The following is a 17,232-nucleotide window of genomic DNA, read 5'->3' as shown; positions in this document are numbered from 1 at the left end:
CATTTGACCGCATAAACTGGTCATTTATGTTTTGCACATTACGTAAATTTGGATTTGGAGATAATTTTATACAATGGATTAAGATGCTTTAAACAAGTCCCATGGCATCAGTCAAAACCAATTTGACTGGACTATTTCAGAACCTTTTTTGTTAAAAAAAAGGAGTAAAACAGGGATGTCCTGCATCTGGATTATTAATTAATTTGGTTATTGAACCCTTAGCTGCAAAAATAAGAAGCGAAAATAAAATTCATGGTATAAAAATTGGCTCTCAGTATAATAACCTATCGATGTATTGTGACGACATAATTCTCTACCTGTCACATGTTAACTCCTCTCTTCACTACATCAATAATGTCATCACTGAATATGGCTGTTTATCAGGGTATGAAGTCAATTGGGACAAATGTGACATATTACCACTTAATAAACACTGCAAGAAATCACAAGTTCAGAACTCTAAAATTAAATGGAAAGAGGCAGAAATCATATATCTAGGACTACACATTACACCAAACATTTATACAAGCAGAGATCTAAATCTTAAACATTTAAAAAATAAGATAGAATCCAAAATGGATTATGTCCTTCACACACTTGTGAAGGACATAATGTCATGGCTGTCTTGAGTTTCCAATCATTTCTACAACTCTTATTTTTTGTGATAGAGTGATTGGAGCATACTTGTTGGTCACAAAAAACATTCATGAAGTTTGGTTCTTTTATGAATTTATTATGGGTCTATTGAAAATGTGACCAAATCTGCTGGGTCAAAAGTATACATACAGCAATGTTAATGTTTGGTTACATGTCTCTTGGCAAGTTTCACTGCAATAATGTGCTTTTGGTAGCCATCCACAAGCTTCTGGAGAGCTTCTGGTTGAATTTTTGACCACTCCTCTTGACAAAATTGGTGCAGTTCAGCTAAATGTGTTGGATTTCTGACATGGACTTGTTTCTTCAGCATTGTCCACACGTTTAAGTGAGGACTTTGGGAAGGCCATTCTAAAACCTTAATTCCAGCCTGATTTAGCCATTCCTTTACCACTTTTGACGTGTGTTTGGGGTCATTGTCTTGTTGGAACACCCAACTGCGCCCAAGACCCAGCCTCCGGGCTGATGATTTTGTCCTGAAGAATTTGGAGGTAATCCTCATTTTTCATTGTCCCATTTAAAGCACCAGTTCCATTGGCAGATAAACAGGCCCGGAGCATACTACCACCACCACGCTTGACGATAGGAATGGTGTTTCTGGGATTAAGGGCCTCACCTTTTCTCCTCCAAACATATTGCTGGGTATTGTGGCCAAACAGCTCAATTATTGTTTATATATAAATAACATGTATACATCATCAATCCATCTATGTTCTACCGCTTCGTCCTTTCGGGGTCGCGGGAGTGCTGTAGCCTATCTCATATATACTTACATCATGTTTATAAGACCTTAATGGAGGTGTTTGGGTGTTTTTAAGGGTTTTTAAGCCAGAATAGAGCAGCTCCCATGGGCTCCATATATATACAGTATATATATATATATATATACACACATACATACATACATACATACATACAGGAGCTGCTCTATTCTGGCTTAAAAACCCTTAAAAAAACACCCAAACACCTCCATTAAGGTCATATAAACATGATGTAAGTATATATGTAATGTAGTAACAAACACATTTATAGGAACGTTTCATATTTACGTATTGTGATCATTTTAAGCATACACAGTCATTACTTTAAAAACGCATCACGACTTTTGCTTTTTTTCCCCTAACTCCATCACTGATTACTGCTCACTGTAGACTTTATGAGAGCCAACAATCATAATAAACATCACTTACTGTGCAATGTCTGCTGTCATCAGGGTGCCAACTGCTAGAATGTTATGTTCGCATTTAGATGACGAATGACTTATAATCCTCGCGAAGAATAGGGGGGTGACACAAAGCGTCTTTTCGTGTCGTTCTTGCCATTTCAGGGTATAAATTGGCTGTCAAAGTGTACCAACTTGTCGGAATATGTCCTCGTCCTTCTATTATCCAGGTGAGATGAGTGATTTATGAGCTACAATAAAGGTTGACGAGCAAGAAAATGAGGACGCAGCTCATCAGTCGATTATGTCAACAATTGCACACAAGCTCAGCGCCGTAACAAATAGTTCATCTGCGTTAGCGTTTATAATATCAATATCACTAATACTTGGTTAATAATCAAAACACAAAATGTAAATGGACTATTGTTGGTGCTTTTTGGATGGTTATTTATTGGGGTTTATGGGAGGAATAGAGGATCTCCCATTGGCTCCGCTGTAAGCAAACTTTTATTTCTGAATTAGAATGCATTTAAAAAAAATACATCCGTCATCATGTCTTTCATAATGATAGCCTTGTTTGCTTCCAATCTGCGAGCTTCGATGACCTCCGCTAACTTTTGCAGCACTCGGTCGTGGCGCCATCTTTATCGGCCTTGTGATAATGCGGTTTTATAGCCAGAGAGGATGTGCTGCAAGCTGGGACTCGAGAGACCACCGAGGTGGCAAGGTTCTTCTTTCCCAAACCACCGGTGTATGTTTTGGGGGCTTGGGAGCGTGTCATATGTGGACCCAATCAGGAAGCTCAGCTTGGGGCAATTTTCAGAGATCAGCCTATGTGATGGTCCAGTCAGTAACGGCCTCTCTGTTTGTCCACCTACCCCGCTGGGATTGGCTCACCGACTTGATTTTATAACCCTTGTCTTCCTCTCTTCTGATTATTATAATTTTAAAACACAATACGAATGAGTCAATACTGTTGTGTTAACATCAGCCAACATGAGAAAGAAATTAATAGGTGCAAGTAGCCTCACCTTTACATTATCCAGAATCACCAGGGGCCCATTTACACCCGTCACCGTAGAATACGCTGGAAGAGAAGACAGTTTCATTGCTCATTTTGTCTCTCATGTCCGCTGAAAAAAGGCAATAGCTTGAGTATTCTCATGTTCTTTAGTGGTTGAATGCAAGCAATCAACTTGGAAACAAGTGTACATGCTTACAATGGCGGCGGTGAATGATCACAAGCTGACCTTTCAGTGTATGACTCAAACCGCTTTCATGCACTTACAGGTCCAAATGTCACAGAAAGGCAAATGTCATAAAAATTTAAAACATTCACTTAATAAGGAATGGCATGACAATCACACTGACACAGAGCAATCTTCTGAGCTCATGCTTAAAAGACTTGTGAATGATGAATAATAATAATAATAATAATAATAATAATGATGGGTCGTCAGTAACGAGGGTGAGAGAAAAACACATATGGACTTATTGGAAGTAACAGAATGAACAAGAACTTAACGTGGGAAAGAAGAAAAATAAAAGCATGGGCAATATAATGGCCTGTGAATTAAGTAGACATTTGGCTTGTTTTATTACTAATAAATAAAAGCCATCAGTCTTTGTTTTATTTGCAGGAGCTGTGCACAAGACCATTAAAAATGCATACAAATGTCATGTTTACTCACTTTTTACCAACTAAACATTTTTGAAGACTTCTGTATTATGTTCCCAGGTAAAATGGTGGACACATGCATGTCCAGGTTTGTCACATTTATGCAGAATTTAAATTCTGTTGTGATCAGCAGAGGCCTTACTCCTGTAACTCAAAATCTCCTTCCAAAGAAAATATACCATACAGTACCATTTTTGTAAACCCTTTTTTTGTATGATTCAAATAATCCCTCATTGGTGACTCAGTCTCTGTACTTTTTTATTAAGTATGACTGAAAAAAATTCACCATGGGCCAAAGAAAATTGCGTAGGTCAACACTTTAATTAAGAAGGTGAGAAACACTGTTGAATTCAAGAAATAACTCAAAGCTAAGTACAAAAGGTCCGCTTTCTCCGCTCATCGCCATATTCACCAATAAAAGTAAAGACAGGTAAAAAGTTAATTTCTACATTTCATTCATCATTTATATGTACTCTACATGGTTTTCTGCATGTAAAACTAAAATTATTCTTCATAAAATGCAGAATAATATTGTTGAGTGTCTGGAACAGATTATTTGAAATTACATAATTTTTTTTATTGTAGAAATTGCTTCTGTTTTTGTGCTACGTTTTGGAACATGTTACCCACTGTGTAAACAGAAGTACAACTGTTTACCCCAAAGCAGACCTGAGCAATTATTTTGACTCGGGGGGCCACATTGATGTAAAAAATGTATCTGGGGGACAGTGTGTGTGTATAATGCACACTCAGACAAACACACACACACACACACACACTTGCTGGACAAACATGCTGTAGCCTCAAAACTGCTCAGATTTGCCCAACCACATCCCTTCATCTAAACATGCTCTTGAAAATTCCGTTAAATGTAAAATAATGTCATTTAATAGCTCGCCCTTTCTTCATACAAATGCAACACAAGCCATGTTGGCTATGTTTTTAAAAAGAAATAATAACTATACTTAGCCTACAAATTGCCAGAAGGTCTCAAAAGAGATACATATGCTATTTACCTATGGGTGATGGTAATGTGGGGAAAATTGGGCTACATAATTATATAGAAACATCTTTGCAATCTGTAAGTCTACAACATCTTAATGGCAGATGCAGTAACAGAATAGAAGGAAATTTGTCTTGGCTATGCATTTACTCATTCATTATTGCAATCATGTTACATGCAGCCACAACACAAGGATGAGACATAAGCAAGAACAAATACATATGTGATTTTGAGATACTGGACATTGTTTACGTCTTGTTAAATTACTAAAAATCCAGAGCCTTATGTGGTTTAGTGTAGTTCAGGAGTTAGTGGGTTTTTTTAATATTCATTATCAATTACTATACACATGAAATGTAAAAAACAGATTAATACATCACTGCATTAGGAATTAGAAACGGTTTATGGGGAAAAAAATCAAAAAAATCTCTGTGTTGCTTTAACCATATGTTTTTTCTTTGGGTTACCAATCAGTTAAAAACTGAAAACTACTGTCAAAAGCGTAATATTAAGGAAAGATTTTGCTTGAATGTGAGTGAAATGCTCTCATTGTGAGAAGAAGGAACATTGGTCTGGGGAAACCTTTTATTTTTTGGGGCCGCTCATCGTCCCCAAAACACTCACCCGCCTGCTCCTGTCAAAACAATGTCGAAAAAACCACTTAAAAACCAACTAAGACTGCAAACAAACTACAAAGCTAATGCTGGCTGGGACAAGTATTATTTTAGATAATTTTGTTTGAACCACATCTAATTAAAACTAACGGTTGTACACTGTACCAAACCGAAAACTGGTCACAAAGCCATGACAAGATCCGAACCATGGATTTTGTGAAGCATTCCATCCAGACATTGCATATTTCAGATAACGTCTGGTATCATGTATTTCAAATGGTATACAATGCTTTGATCAAGTGCACATTGAGGGTAAAAAGAAAACAAGAAAAAGTATATGTTACACTGAAAATTAATCAAATCTTCTAAAAGCATGTTAGAAAACAGCCTCATAAAACCAAAAAATAACTTTTTGGCCACAATTTCAGATATGTTTGGCACAGAGATTACACTGGTGTCTTGATTGAATCCGAATCTTTCGAAAAAATATTCTGGCTGAATGATCTAAAACAATTTACACCCAAGAATAAATGTTATTGTTATATTCATACTATATCCATACTGTACTAGCCATCCTGAGACATTTTTAATGTGCTAACTACATATGGTGGACTGGGAGCACATTTTTGCAATAGTGATACGCTGAGCTTTATTGTTGTCGCAATGTCAAAGTTGCGCAGATCTATCTGCCTATTTGTCCTCCATCCAAGATTTTGAGCATAAAATGTTGATAAAATGTCTCGAGTCATACGGTTTTCATTGACTGACCATTTGTGTTACCTTGTAAAGACAAAATTAAGGCTATTCATCTGATCCATGTAAATATTGCCAACATTTAGAAAAATATACCCTGTTATTACAACTTTGTGAGTAATCAACCATAAAAATAATTTACATGTAAAAAAATATACCCTGTTATTACAACTTTGTGAGTAATCAACCATAAAAATAATTTACATGTAATCATCATTAGAGTGAAAGTATACCTTGAAATCTATGTTGCAATTGAATGTGAGATTGGTGTACTGTATGAAACACAACCAATACAAACCAATGCACTGTCAATACACTGTACCCTCAAAACTAGTGCTGGGCAATTACGGTAATCGAAAAATAATCAAAACTGACATATACACCTTCAAACTGACGTAAAACCTCTGGGCAGATTATTTATGTTTTTCTACTGATAATTGTCCCCTCAAAACACACCACTAGTTGTGTATTTACATAACAGGCTGCCAGAAGTTGCTAAGTGTGAAGACTGCCAAAAGAGCAGCAGCAAAAAAAGGAGTCGGGTGTTCCCACTTTGGTTTTATTAAGGATGTTGTCGACCAAAAAGCAGTGAAGCGCAAACCCTGCCGACTAATAGTGTTTGTGTCCAAATTTTATGCATAAAATGATGTTACCAATATGAAGAATGCATGTCACAAAAAAGAGAGACTCAGCCTACCGTACATATAAACTCCCGACAACAAGTGTCATCATAAAGCACTAAGTCATTAACGGAATCAATTACAAACGCCACACAATATGGAAAGGACAGCTGTAAGAACTTAACGTGATAGTTTTGTTGTATGAATGAACTTTTTCATAAAGTACATATATATATATATATATATATATATATATATATATATATATATATATATATATATATATATATATATATATATATATATATATATATATATATATATACATACACACACACACACACACACACACACACACACACACACACACACACACACACACACACACACACACACACACACACACACACAGGACTGTCTCAGAAAATTAGAATATTGTGATAAAGTCCTTTATTTTCTGTAATGCAACTAAAAAAACGAAAATGTCATACATTCTGGATTCATTCCACATCAACCGAAATATTGCAAGCCTTTTATAATTTTAATATTGCTGATTGTGGCATACAGCTTAAGAAAACTCAAAAATCCTATCTCAAAAAATTTGAATATTTCCTCAGACCAAGTAAAAAAGAAAGATTTATAACAGCAAAACAAAATCAAACATTTGAAAATGTCATTAATGAACTCAGTACTTGGTTGGGAATCCTTTTGTGCGGATTACTGCATCAATGCGGCGTGGCATGGAGGCAATCAGCCTGTAGCATTGCTGAGGTGTTATGGATGCCCAGGATGCTTCAATCGCGGCCTTTAGCTCATTTGCATTATTGGGTCTGGTGTCTTTCAGCTTCTTCTTCACAATACCTTACAAATTCTCTATGGGGTTCAGGTCAGGGGAGTTGGCAGGCCAATCGAGGACAGTAATGCCATGGTCAGTACACCAGTTACTGGTGGTTTTGGCACTGTGGGCAGGTGCCAGATCATGCTGGAAAATGAAATCATCATCTCCATAGAGCTTTTCAACAGATGGAAGCATGTAGTGCTCTAAAATCTCTAGAAGCGTCTGACTTGGGCTATGGAAAATAAGCACTGGACAGTTGCAGAGTGGTCCAGGGTCCTGTTTTCAGACGAAAGCAAGTTTTGTATTTCATTTGGAAGTCAAGGCGCTAGAGTCTGGAGGAAGGCTGGAGAGGAGCAAAATCCAAGTTGCTTGAAATCCAGTATGAAGTTCCCACAGTCAGCAATGGTTTGGGGAGCCATGTCAGCTGCTGGTGTTGGTCCACTGTGTTTCATCAAGTCCAGAGTCAATGCAGTTGTGTACCAAGAGATTTAGAGCAATACATGCTTCCATCTGTTGAAAAGCTCTATGGAGATGATGATTTCATTTTCCAGCATGATCTGGCACCTGCCCACAGTGCCAAAACCACCAGTAACTGGTGTACTGACCATGGCATTACTGTCCTCGATTGGCCTGCTAACTCCCCTGACCTGAACCCCATAGAGAATTTGTGGGGTATTGTGAAGAAGAAACTGAAAGACACCAGACCCAATAATGCAAATGAGCTAAAGGCCGCTATTGAAGCATTCTGGTCATCCATAACACCTCAGCAACACCACAGGATGATTGCCTCCATGCCACGCTGCATTGATGCAGTAATCCGTGCAAAGGGATTCCCAACCAAGTACTGAGTGCATTTATTGACATTTTCAAATGTTTGATTTTGTTTTGCTGTTATACATTTTTCTTTTTTACTTGGTCTGAGGAAATATTCTAATTTTTTGAGATAGGATTTTTGAGTTTTCTTAAGCTGTATGCCATAATCAGTAATATTAAAATAATAAAAGGCTTGCAATATTTCAGTTGATGTGTAATGAATCCAGAATGTATGACATTTTCATGTTTTTAGTTGCATTACAGAAAATAAAGGACTTTATCACAATATTCTAATTTTCTGAGACAGTCCTGTATATATATATATATATATATATATATATATATATATATATATATATATATATACACATATATATACATATACACACACACCCACACCCACACCCACACATAGACAGATAGACAGACAGACAGACAGACAGACAGACTATAAGTCGCAGTTTTTTTCATAGTTTGGCCGGGGGTGCGACTTATACTCAGGAGCGACTTATGTGTGAAATTATTAACACATTACCGTAAAATATCAAATATTATTATTTAGCTCATTCACGTAAGAGACTAGACGTATAAGATTTCATAGGATTTAGCGATTAGGAGTGACAGATTGTTTGGTAAACGTATAGCATGTTCTATATGTTATAGTTATTTGAATGAGTATAATAATATGTTACGTTAACATACCAGGCACGTTCTCAGTTGGTTATTTATGTGTCATATATTCAGCCTGTTGTTAACTATTCTTTATTTATTTAAAATTGCCTTTCAAATGTCTATTCTTGGTGTTGGGTTTTATCAAATAAATTTCCCCAAAAAATGCGACTTATACTCCAGTGCAACTTATATATGTTCTTTTCCTTCTTTATTATGCATTTTCGGCCGGTGCGACTTATACTCTGGAGCGATTTATACTCCGAAAAATACGGTATATAGATACATATCTATCTACAGCGTGTTCATAAAGTCTGGGACGGCGTGGCAATCTGAGGGTTACTGGGGTTCAATCCCCACCTTCTACCATCCTAGTCACATCCGTTGTGTCCTTGAGCAAGACACTTCACCCTTGCTCCTGATGGGTCGTGGTTAGCGCCTTGCATGGCAGCTCCCGCCATCAGTGTGTGAATGTGTGTGTGAATGGGTGAATGTGGAAATAGTGTCAAAGCGCTTTGAGTTCCTTAAAAATGGTAGAAAAGCGCAATACAAGTATAACTCATTCATAAAGTCTGGGTACAGATGTGTGAATGGTTTTCAGATAAATTGGATGAAAATATCCATTTTAATAAAGACTTTGCGTTGTCATTGAAAATCACGGAAATCATGTTGAAAATATTAACTATCAACATTAGGTTTGAATAAAATTGTTTTCTTTTAAAAAATGATGTGTTTTTAATCATGTGTGTGTGGTCACTATAACGTCTTTGAGTAATTTGCATAATTTGCTATGATGAGATGATGTTCTTTGAAAAGACTAAAAATATGTATACATACATTTAAAAATAAATGTTTTATCATTAATTTGTATTAACATATATTTTTTATCGTTTGGTCATATGTTCAATTGTGGCTGCTTTTTGTACAAGGTACTTTGAGATTTGTTAAGTGTTTACAGACTTCCAATTACTTTTTTAAATTAAAAACAACTAGCAACAAATCGAGCATCTTCTTCTGGTGTTATTATTTAATGTATTTGTGTTTAGAGACTATTCTGCCCCTTGATGTCCCTAACGTCACACTTATTTTACACGGTTGCGCTAGTTGGACTTTCTCTTTTTAAAAGCCGCCACTGTCCTCTTAATATTTGCACATTTTGGTGATGGCTGTCCGCGGGTATATGTGCAATATATATACAAATCATGTCCACATCGCAGCCATGCTGCCAACGCTCTAAACAATGGCGTGCGTTTTGTTTACATCCATTTTTGGTATCGCTGTTATTGGTGATCAAAGTATTTTTCTCGGTAGTCAAGTTTTTGGTAAATTACTTGTCAATAGTGCGCAAATAATAGGCTATACAGTATATGTCAATTCCTACAGTAACGGCCTGCTAATGTTAATGTTTTATGTTCGTGCAGTTTGGATTTGACATCAGTTTTTCCCATGTTTGCCAACACACTGTCCGTACCTGAAAGGTGATTGGCGAAAAATGAGGAAGTGTTGTGTGTCTGGGGAAGCACAAACTCACGAGACAAACGTGTTTACACTGGAGGTAAACATGTTTGAACTGTGCCGTTGTTTGTTATAAGATTGGTAATAAAAGCTAAACATAGTGTCGGGCTTTGTGGGATTACTTCTGGGGGCTACAATATATTATATACCGGTACTTTAATTCGTTTTCAAGTAGAAAAAAAAGCTCCTATTTTCAAGGTGTGGCTGTAATAAAAATGCTGTGGCGGCGCGCCACATTAAATTACATCAAGGGGAAACCCTATATATATATATATATATATGTATATATATAGCCTATTATTTGTGCACTATTGACTAGTGATGCAGAGACATTTCTGTTGCCAAAAAAAAAAAAAAATTACCACAGGAACAGCACTGCCGAAACCAGCTGTTGTAATGACGTACGCAATATGCACATAGTTGTCTGGAGCAGAGGCAGCATGTCTGTCTTACTTTACTATATCTGACATGTACCCACGGACAGCAATCTACAAACCCCAAAACCAGTGAAGTTGGCATGTTGTGTAAATCGTAAATAAAAACAGAATACAATGATTTGCAAATCTTTTTCAACCTATATTCAATTGAATAGACTGCAAAGACAAGATACTTAACGTTCGAACTGGAAAATGTTATTTTTTGGAAATATTAGCTCATTTGGAATTTGATGCCTGCAACACGTTTCAAAAAAGCTGGCACAAGTGGCAAAAAAGACTGAGAAAGTTGAGGAATGCTCATCAAACACTTATTTGGAACATCCCACAGGAAACAGGTGGGTGCCATGATTGGGTATCAAAGCAGCTTTCATGAAATGCTCAGTCATTCACAAAAAAGATGGGGCGAGGGTCACCACTTTGTAAACAAATAAGTAAGCAAATTGTCGAACAGTTTAAGAACAACATTTCTCAAGGCATTTAGGGATTTCAACATCTAAGGTCAGTAATATCATCAAAAGGTTTAGACAATCTGGAGAAATCACTGCATGTAACATTGAATGCCCGTGACCTTGGATCCCTCAGGCAGTACTGCATCAAAAACCGACATCAGTGTGTAAAGGATATCACCAAAGGGACTCAGGAACACTTCAGAAAAATCACTGTCAGTAACTACAGTTTGTCGCTACATCTGTAAGTGCAAGTTAAAACTCTACTATGCAAAGCGAAAGCCACTTAACAACACCCAGAAACGCTGCCGGCTTCCACTTTGCATCAGTCCATATAAGATGGACTGATGCAAACTGAAAAAGTGTTTTTTGGGAAACTGTGGATGTCGTGTCCTCCGGAACAAAAAGGAAAAGAATCATCCGGATTGTTCTCAGCACAAAGTCTAAAAGCCAGCATCTGTGATGGTATGGGGGTGTATTAGTGCCCAAGGCATGGGTAACTTACACATCTGTGAAGGCACCAATAATGCTGAAAGGTACATACAGGTTTTGGAGCAACATATGTTGCCATCCAAGCAACGTTATCATGTACGCCCCTGATTATTTCAGCAAGACAATGCCAAACCACGTGTTACAACAGCGTGGCTTTATAGTAAAAGAGTGCGGGTACTAGACTGGCCTGCCTGTAGTCCAGACCTGTCCCCCATTGAAAATGTATTGCACATTATGAAGCGTAAAATACGACGACGGAGATCCCGAACTGTTGAACAACTTAAGCTGTACATCAAGCAAGAATGGGAAATAATTCCACCTGAAAAGCTTCAAAAATGGTCTCCTCAGTTGCCAAACATTTACTAGTGTTGTTAAAAGGAAAGGCCATGTAACACAGTGGTAAAAATGCCCATGTGCCAACTTTTTTGCAATGTGTTGCTGCCACTAAATTCTTGGTTAATGATTATTTGCAAAAACAATAAGTTTCTCAGTTTGAAATATCTTGTCTTTGCAGTATATTCAATTGAATATAAGTTGAAAAGGATTTGCAAATCATTGTATTCTGTTTTTGTTTACGAATTACACAACGAGCCAACTTCACTGGTTTTGGGTTGTGTACAAAATGTTCATTGTGGCAACTTTTAAGGAGAGAAGGCTCGCAGCAACGTGAAACGTGTGAGTGAAGTAGAATTTTGGGGACAGTAAGGCTCATCAGGGACTTGCAGCGACAGAAGTAAAGGGTCTCTAATTAAGAGTACAGTCTACCATAACACCAGAAAGAGATGCTAGATTTGTTGCTAGTCATTTTTGATAAAGAAAAAGTCACTAAAAGTCTCTCGACACTTGAAAAATTCTAAAGAAAACATTGTATAATAAGCAGCAATAATTAAAAAATAGCTCAAAATGATATAAAATAAAAAAATATACATAATACTGATTAATAACAGATTTATTTTTAAATGTATGTATACATTTTATTAGATTTTTTAATGAAAATATATGCATCGTAGCTGATTGCGCAAATTATAAGATAACATCATGATGACGCCCTCACCACGCCCCAAGCCAAGCTCCCACCCCCACAGGTATTTTGGCAATCTGGGGGAAACCCTAGGAGATTTGCATTAATAAACATAAATCAAAGCTGCATTAAAAATGTATTGATTTATTTATTATTGTGGCCCCTGAAATGTAATCATACTTGTGAGGTTCCCTAAAAGTTCCACTTCTAAGCCCCACTGCACAATGACATTTTCAAAAACTTAAGGAAACAAGTGATATCTTGCATGATGCTTCTCATCTTTAGTCAGCATCTTCATGACGGTTAGTGAGTGTTAGGGTGGTGAGGTTAGCGAAGAATGTGAGAATGTGTGCTGGATACTGAGGCAATTAGCATCTTCACTCTCAGTGGGACTGTGGGAATCCCTTGTAGTTGCAGCTAAAATGTGAATTTGAAACACTGCATATCACAGCAGCCATAGCTTTGTTGAACTCATTTGTTTGAATGGTGGCGCCCCACACCCTTCCCAGCGCCGACCTCCTTAGCCACCCCCCCAACGGCCCACTCCTGACTGAACCAGGCTGGCGCCCCCATCCCACCACCCAATCCCCCTTTTTAACTGGGAATTTGAATTGTGTTGGAATGCTCTATGCTTCTTTTCTCTGGCACTTGAAGGGCCTATTCAGTATTTCACACCAAGGTGTCCATCAGGGTGTGAGGTCAGGCTACCAAAACAGCCTATAGTGGCAGATTAGTACCAATTAACATCTTTGTTCACAAAGGCTCTGGCAGCTGAACAGGCTGCAGGATGACCCACACTGTGAGTTGCATGCAAGCTAAGAGACCACTGTACTCCAACTGAAGTAGTAAAAAGGGTAGAGAAGTTTGCAAGAGAGCAAACTGCTTTAATTTTGTCTTTTTTTTTTACTGAAATGCCACATAATAGCCTATGCTGAAGTGCCATGGTTATGTTTTTATTATGATGGGAAAAGTGCAACTACATATTCAAAAGTTATACACTTCAGGCTATGTGCACTATTCATGCGCAAAAAGAATAACAATAAATAATTCTTTAAAACCCTTGAACAACATCTAATGATTCTTCCCCACTTCTGAGGATGAGGAGTAATTTAGGGTTTTTGGCAGAATGCTCTACAAAGACGGTTATTTTTGATAGTTTGACCTAACACCCACAGCAGGGCACTTTCATGAATGCTTTGATTATATATAAAAAAAAAGACCACATGGGTGATGTAGCTGGAGGTCGGGCTGGGCAATTTTGGCAAAAATCGAAATCACGATTTTGATAAATGCATGACAATTTTTTTCTCAACTCAATTTATTCTTAGTATTTTTATTATTTTGAACAATTAATGCTTTATTTATTGAAAATAATGGAATTAGAAACATCAGATAGTATAAAAATGTTTTGAAAAAATACAGTTGCAAGAAAAAGTATGTGAACCCTTTGGGATTACCGGTACTTGGATTTCTGCATAAAATTGGTAAGAAAATGTCTTTTGCTTTTCATCAAAGTCACAACAAAAGATGGATTTGATTTGATTGGATTTAATAACTGGTTGACACTTTTTTGGCAGCATTAACCTCAACCAAACGTTTCTTGTAGTTGCAAATTAGACCTGCACATCGGTCAGGAGGAATTGTGGACCATTCCTCTTCACAAAACTGTTTCAGTGCAGCAATATTCTCTATCGGGTTGAGGTCAGGACTCAGACTGGGTTACTCCAGAAGGCGTATTTTCTTCTGTTGAAGCCATTCTATTGTTGATTTACTTCTATGCTTGGGGTCCTGTTGCGTTACCCATCCTTTTTTGAGCTTCAGTTGGCAGACAGATGGTCTTAGGTTTTCCTGCAAAATGTCTTGATAAACTTGAGAACTCCTTTTTTTCATCGATAAAAGAAATCCGTCCAGGCCCTGAGGCAGCCCCAAACCATAATGCCACCTCCACCATATTTCACAGTTGGGATGAGGTTTTGGGCAGCACGGTGGCAGAGGGGTTAGTGCGTCTGCCTCACAATACAAAGGTCCTGAGGATAGGTTGATTGGCAACACTAAATTGGCCCTAGTGTGTGAATGTGAGTGTGAATGTTGTCTGTCTATCTGTGTTGGCCCTGCGATGAGGTGGCGACTTGTCCAGGGTGTACCCTGCCTTCCGCCCGATTGTAGCTGAAATAGGCTCCAGCGCCCCCCGCGATCCCAAAGGGAATAAGCGGTAGAAAATAGATGGATGGATGTGCTGTACCTTTTTCCTCCACACATAGCGCTGTGTTCCTTTCAAACAACTCGATTTTGGTTTCATCTGTCCACAGAATATTTTACCAGTAGTGCTGTGGAACATCAAAGTGCTCTTTTGCAAACTTTTTTTGGACAGCATTGGCTTCCTTTGTGGTGTGAACTTCATTCTTGTTCAATATTTTACATAATGTAGATCCGTCAATAATAATGTCAGCATGTACCAGAGATTTCTGTAAGTCTTTAGCTGACACTCTAGGATTCTTCTTCACCTCACTGAGCATTGTGCGCTGTGCTCTCACAGTCATCTTTACAGGTCGACCACACCTAGGGAGTAGCAACAGTGCTGAACTTTCTCCACAGTTTGTCTTACCGTGGACACGTGGACATCAAGGTTTTTAGAGATACTTTTGTAACCCTTTCCAGCTTTATGTACGTTAACAATTCTTGATCGTAGAGGAAGGGTTCACATCAGGCAATGCTTCTTGAGAACAAACTTATCAAAGGTGTGTGTTTTTTATAGGGCAGCCTTAACCAACATATATGATCTCGTCACGTTGATTAGGCTCCATGTTGTCTGAGTCCTGGTTCCAATCTGCTCTTGGAGAAGTCATTAGCCATTAGCCTAGGGGTTCACATACTTTTTCCACCCTGCACTGGGAATATTTACGTTCAAAAACAAGATGAAAACATTTATTTATTTTCTGTGCGGTATTACTTTAAGCAGACTGTGTTTGCTTCGGTGAAAATCAAAACCCATTTTATGACCAATTTATGCAGAAATCCAAGTAATCCCAAAGGGTTCACATACTTTTTCTTGCAACTGTACATGCTATTTTTCTCTTGGTAGCTACTTTAAAGGCCTCCTGAAATGAAATGTTTTTATTTAAACGGGGATAGCAGATCCATTCTATGTGTCATACTTGATCATTTTGCAATATTGCCATATTTTTGCTGAAAGGATTTAGTATAGAACAACGACGATAAAGTTCACAACTTTTGGTCTCTGATAAAAAAAAAGCCTTGCCCCTACCGGAAGTAGCGTGACGTCACAGGAGGAAGGGCTGCTCACATTTTCCCATTGTTTTCAATGCAGCGAGAGAGATTCGGACCGAGAAAGCGACGATTACCCCATTAATTTGAGCGAGGATGAAAGATTCGTGGATGAGGAACGTGAAAGTGAAGGACATTCCACACTCTCTCCTTTTTCTATTGTGGATCACGGATTTGTATTTCAAACCACCTCGGATACTATATCCTCTTGAAAATGAAAGTGGAGAACGCGAAATGGACATTCAAAGTGACTTTTATCTCCACGACAATACATCGGTGAAGCTCTTTAGCTAACGTGATAGCATCGGGCTTAAATGCAGATAGAAACAAAATTAATAAACCCCTGACTGGAAGGATAGACAGAAAATCAACAATACTATTAAACCATGGACATGTAAATACACGGTTAATGCTTTCCAGGCTGGCGAAGCTTAACAATGCTGTTGCTCACGACGCCATTGAAGCTAACTTAGCAACGGGACCTCACAGAGCTATGCCAAAAACATTAGCTATCCACCTACGCCAGCCAGCCCTCATCTGCTCATCAACACCCGTGCTCACCTGCGTTCCAGCGATCGATGGAGCGACGAAAGACTTCACCCGATCATAGATGCGGTCGGCGGCCCGGAGACGGAGGAAGTCAAGGTGAGGTCGCCGGCTAGCGCGTCTGCTATCCATTTCAAAGTCCTCCTGGTTGTGTTGCTGTAGTCCGCCGCTAATACACCGATCCCACCTACAACTTTCTTCTTTGCAGTCTTCATTGTTCATTAAACAAATTGCAAAAGATTCACCAACACAGATGTCCAGAATACTGTGGAATTTTGAGATGAAAACAGAGCTTTTTGTATTGGATTCAATGGTGTACCAATACTTCCGGTTCAACGATTGACGTCACGCGCATACGTCATCATACATAGACGTTTTCAACCGGAAGTTTAGTGGGAAATTTAAAATTGCACTTTATAAGTTAACCCGGCCGTATTGGCATGTGTTGCAATGTTAAGATTTCATCATTGATATATAAACTATCAGACTGCGTGGTCGGTAGTAGTGGGTTTCAGTAGGCCTTTAACTGTGTTCCAGATAAATTTATGTTAAAGTGAATGTTTTACTACTTCGCATTTAAGCTAGCTTGGTGGTTAGCATGGCTTGTTGTCTCCTTTTTCTGCTATGTGTGTCTGTGCAAGTTCCAAATTTTAGAGCCATCTCTTTTACTTTATCATATTTTAAAA

General features: G+C 38.0%; 1 protein-coding gene across 1 annotated transcript in view; it reads right to left on the bottom strand.

Annotated features, from left to right (window-relative positions):
* The window catches only part of atp6v1ba (ATPase, H+ transporting, lysosomal, V1 subunit B, member a), a 147,060-nt gene that overhangs the window by 101,479 nt on the left and 28,349 nt on the right, over positions 1–17,232 (bottom strand). The window contains exon 2 of the mRNA XM_062058913.1: positions 2,848–2,903. Within this exon, the coding sequence (XP_061914897.1) occupies positions 2,848–2,903 (56 nt within the window). The remainder of the gene's footprint in view (positions 1–2,847; positions 2,904–17,232) is intronic.

This window comes from Entelurus aequoreus, linkage group LG09 (genome assembly GCF_033978785.1).
Source record: "Entelurus aequoreus isolate RoL-2023_Sb linkage group LG09, RoL_Eaeq_v1.1, whole genome shotgun sequence".
NCBI classification, from domain to species: domain Eukaryota; kingdom Metazoa; phylum Chordata; class Actinopteri; order Syngnathiformes; family Syngnathidae; genus Entelurus; species Entelurus aequoreus.
Note: the sequence above shows the minus strand (reverse complement) of the source record. Positions and strands in the feature narration are given on the sequence as shown.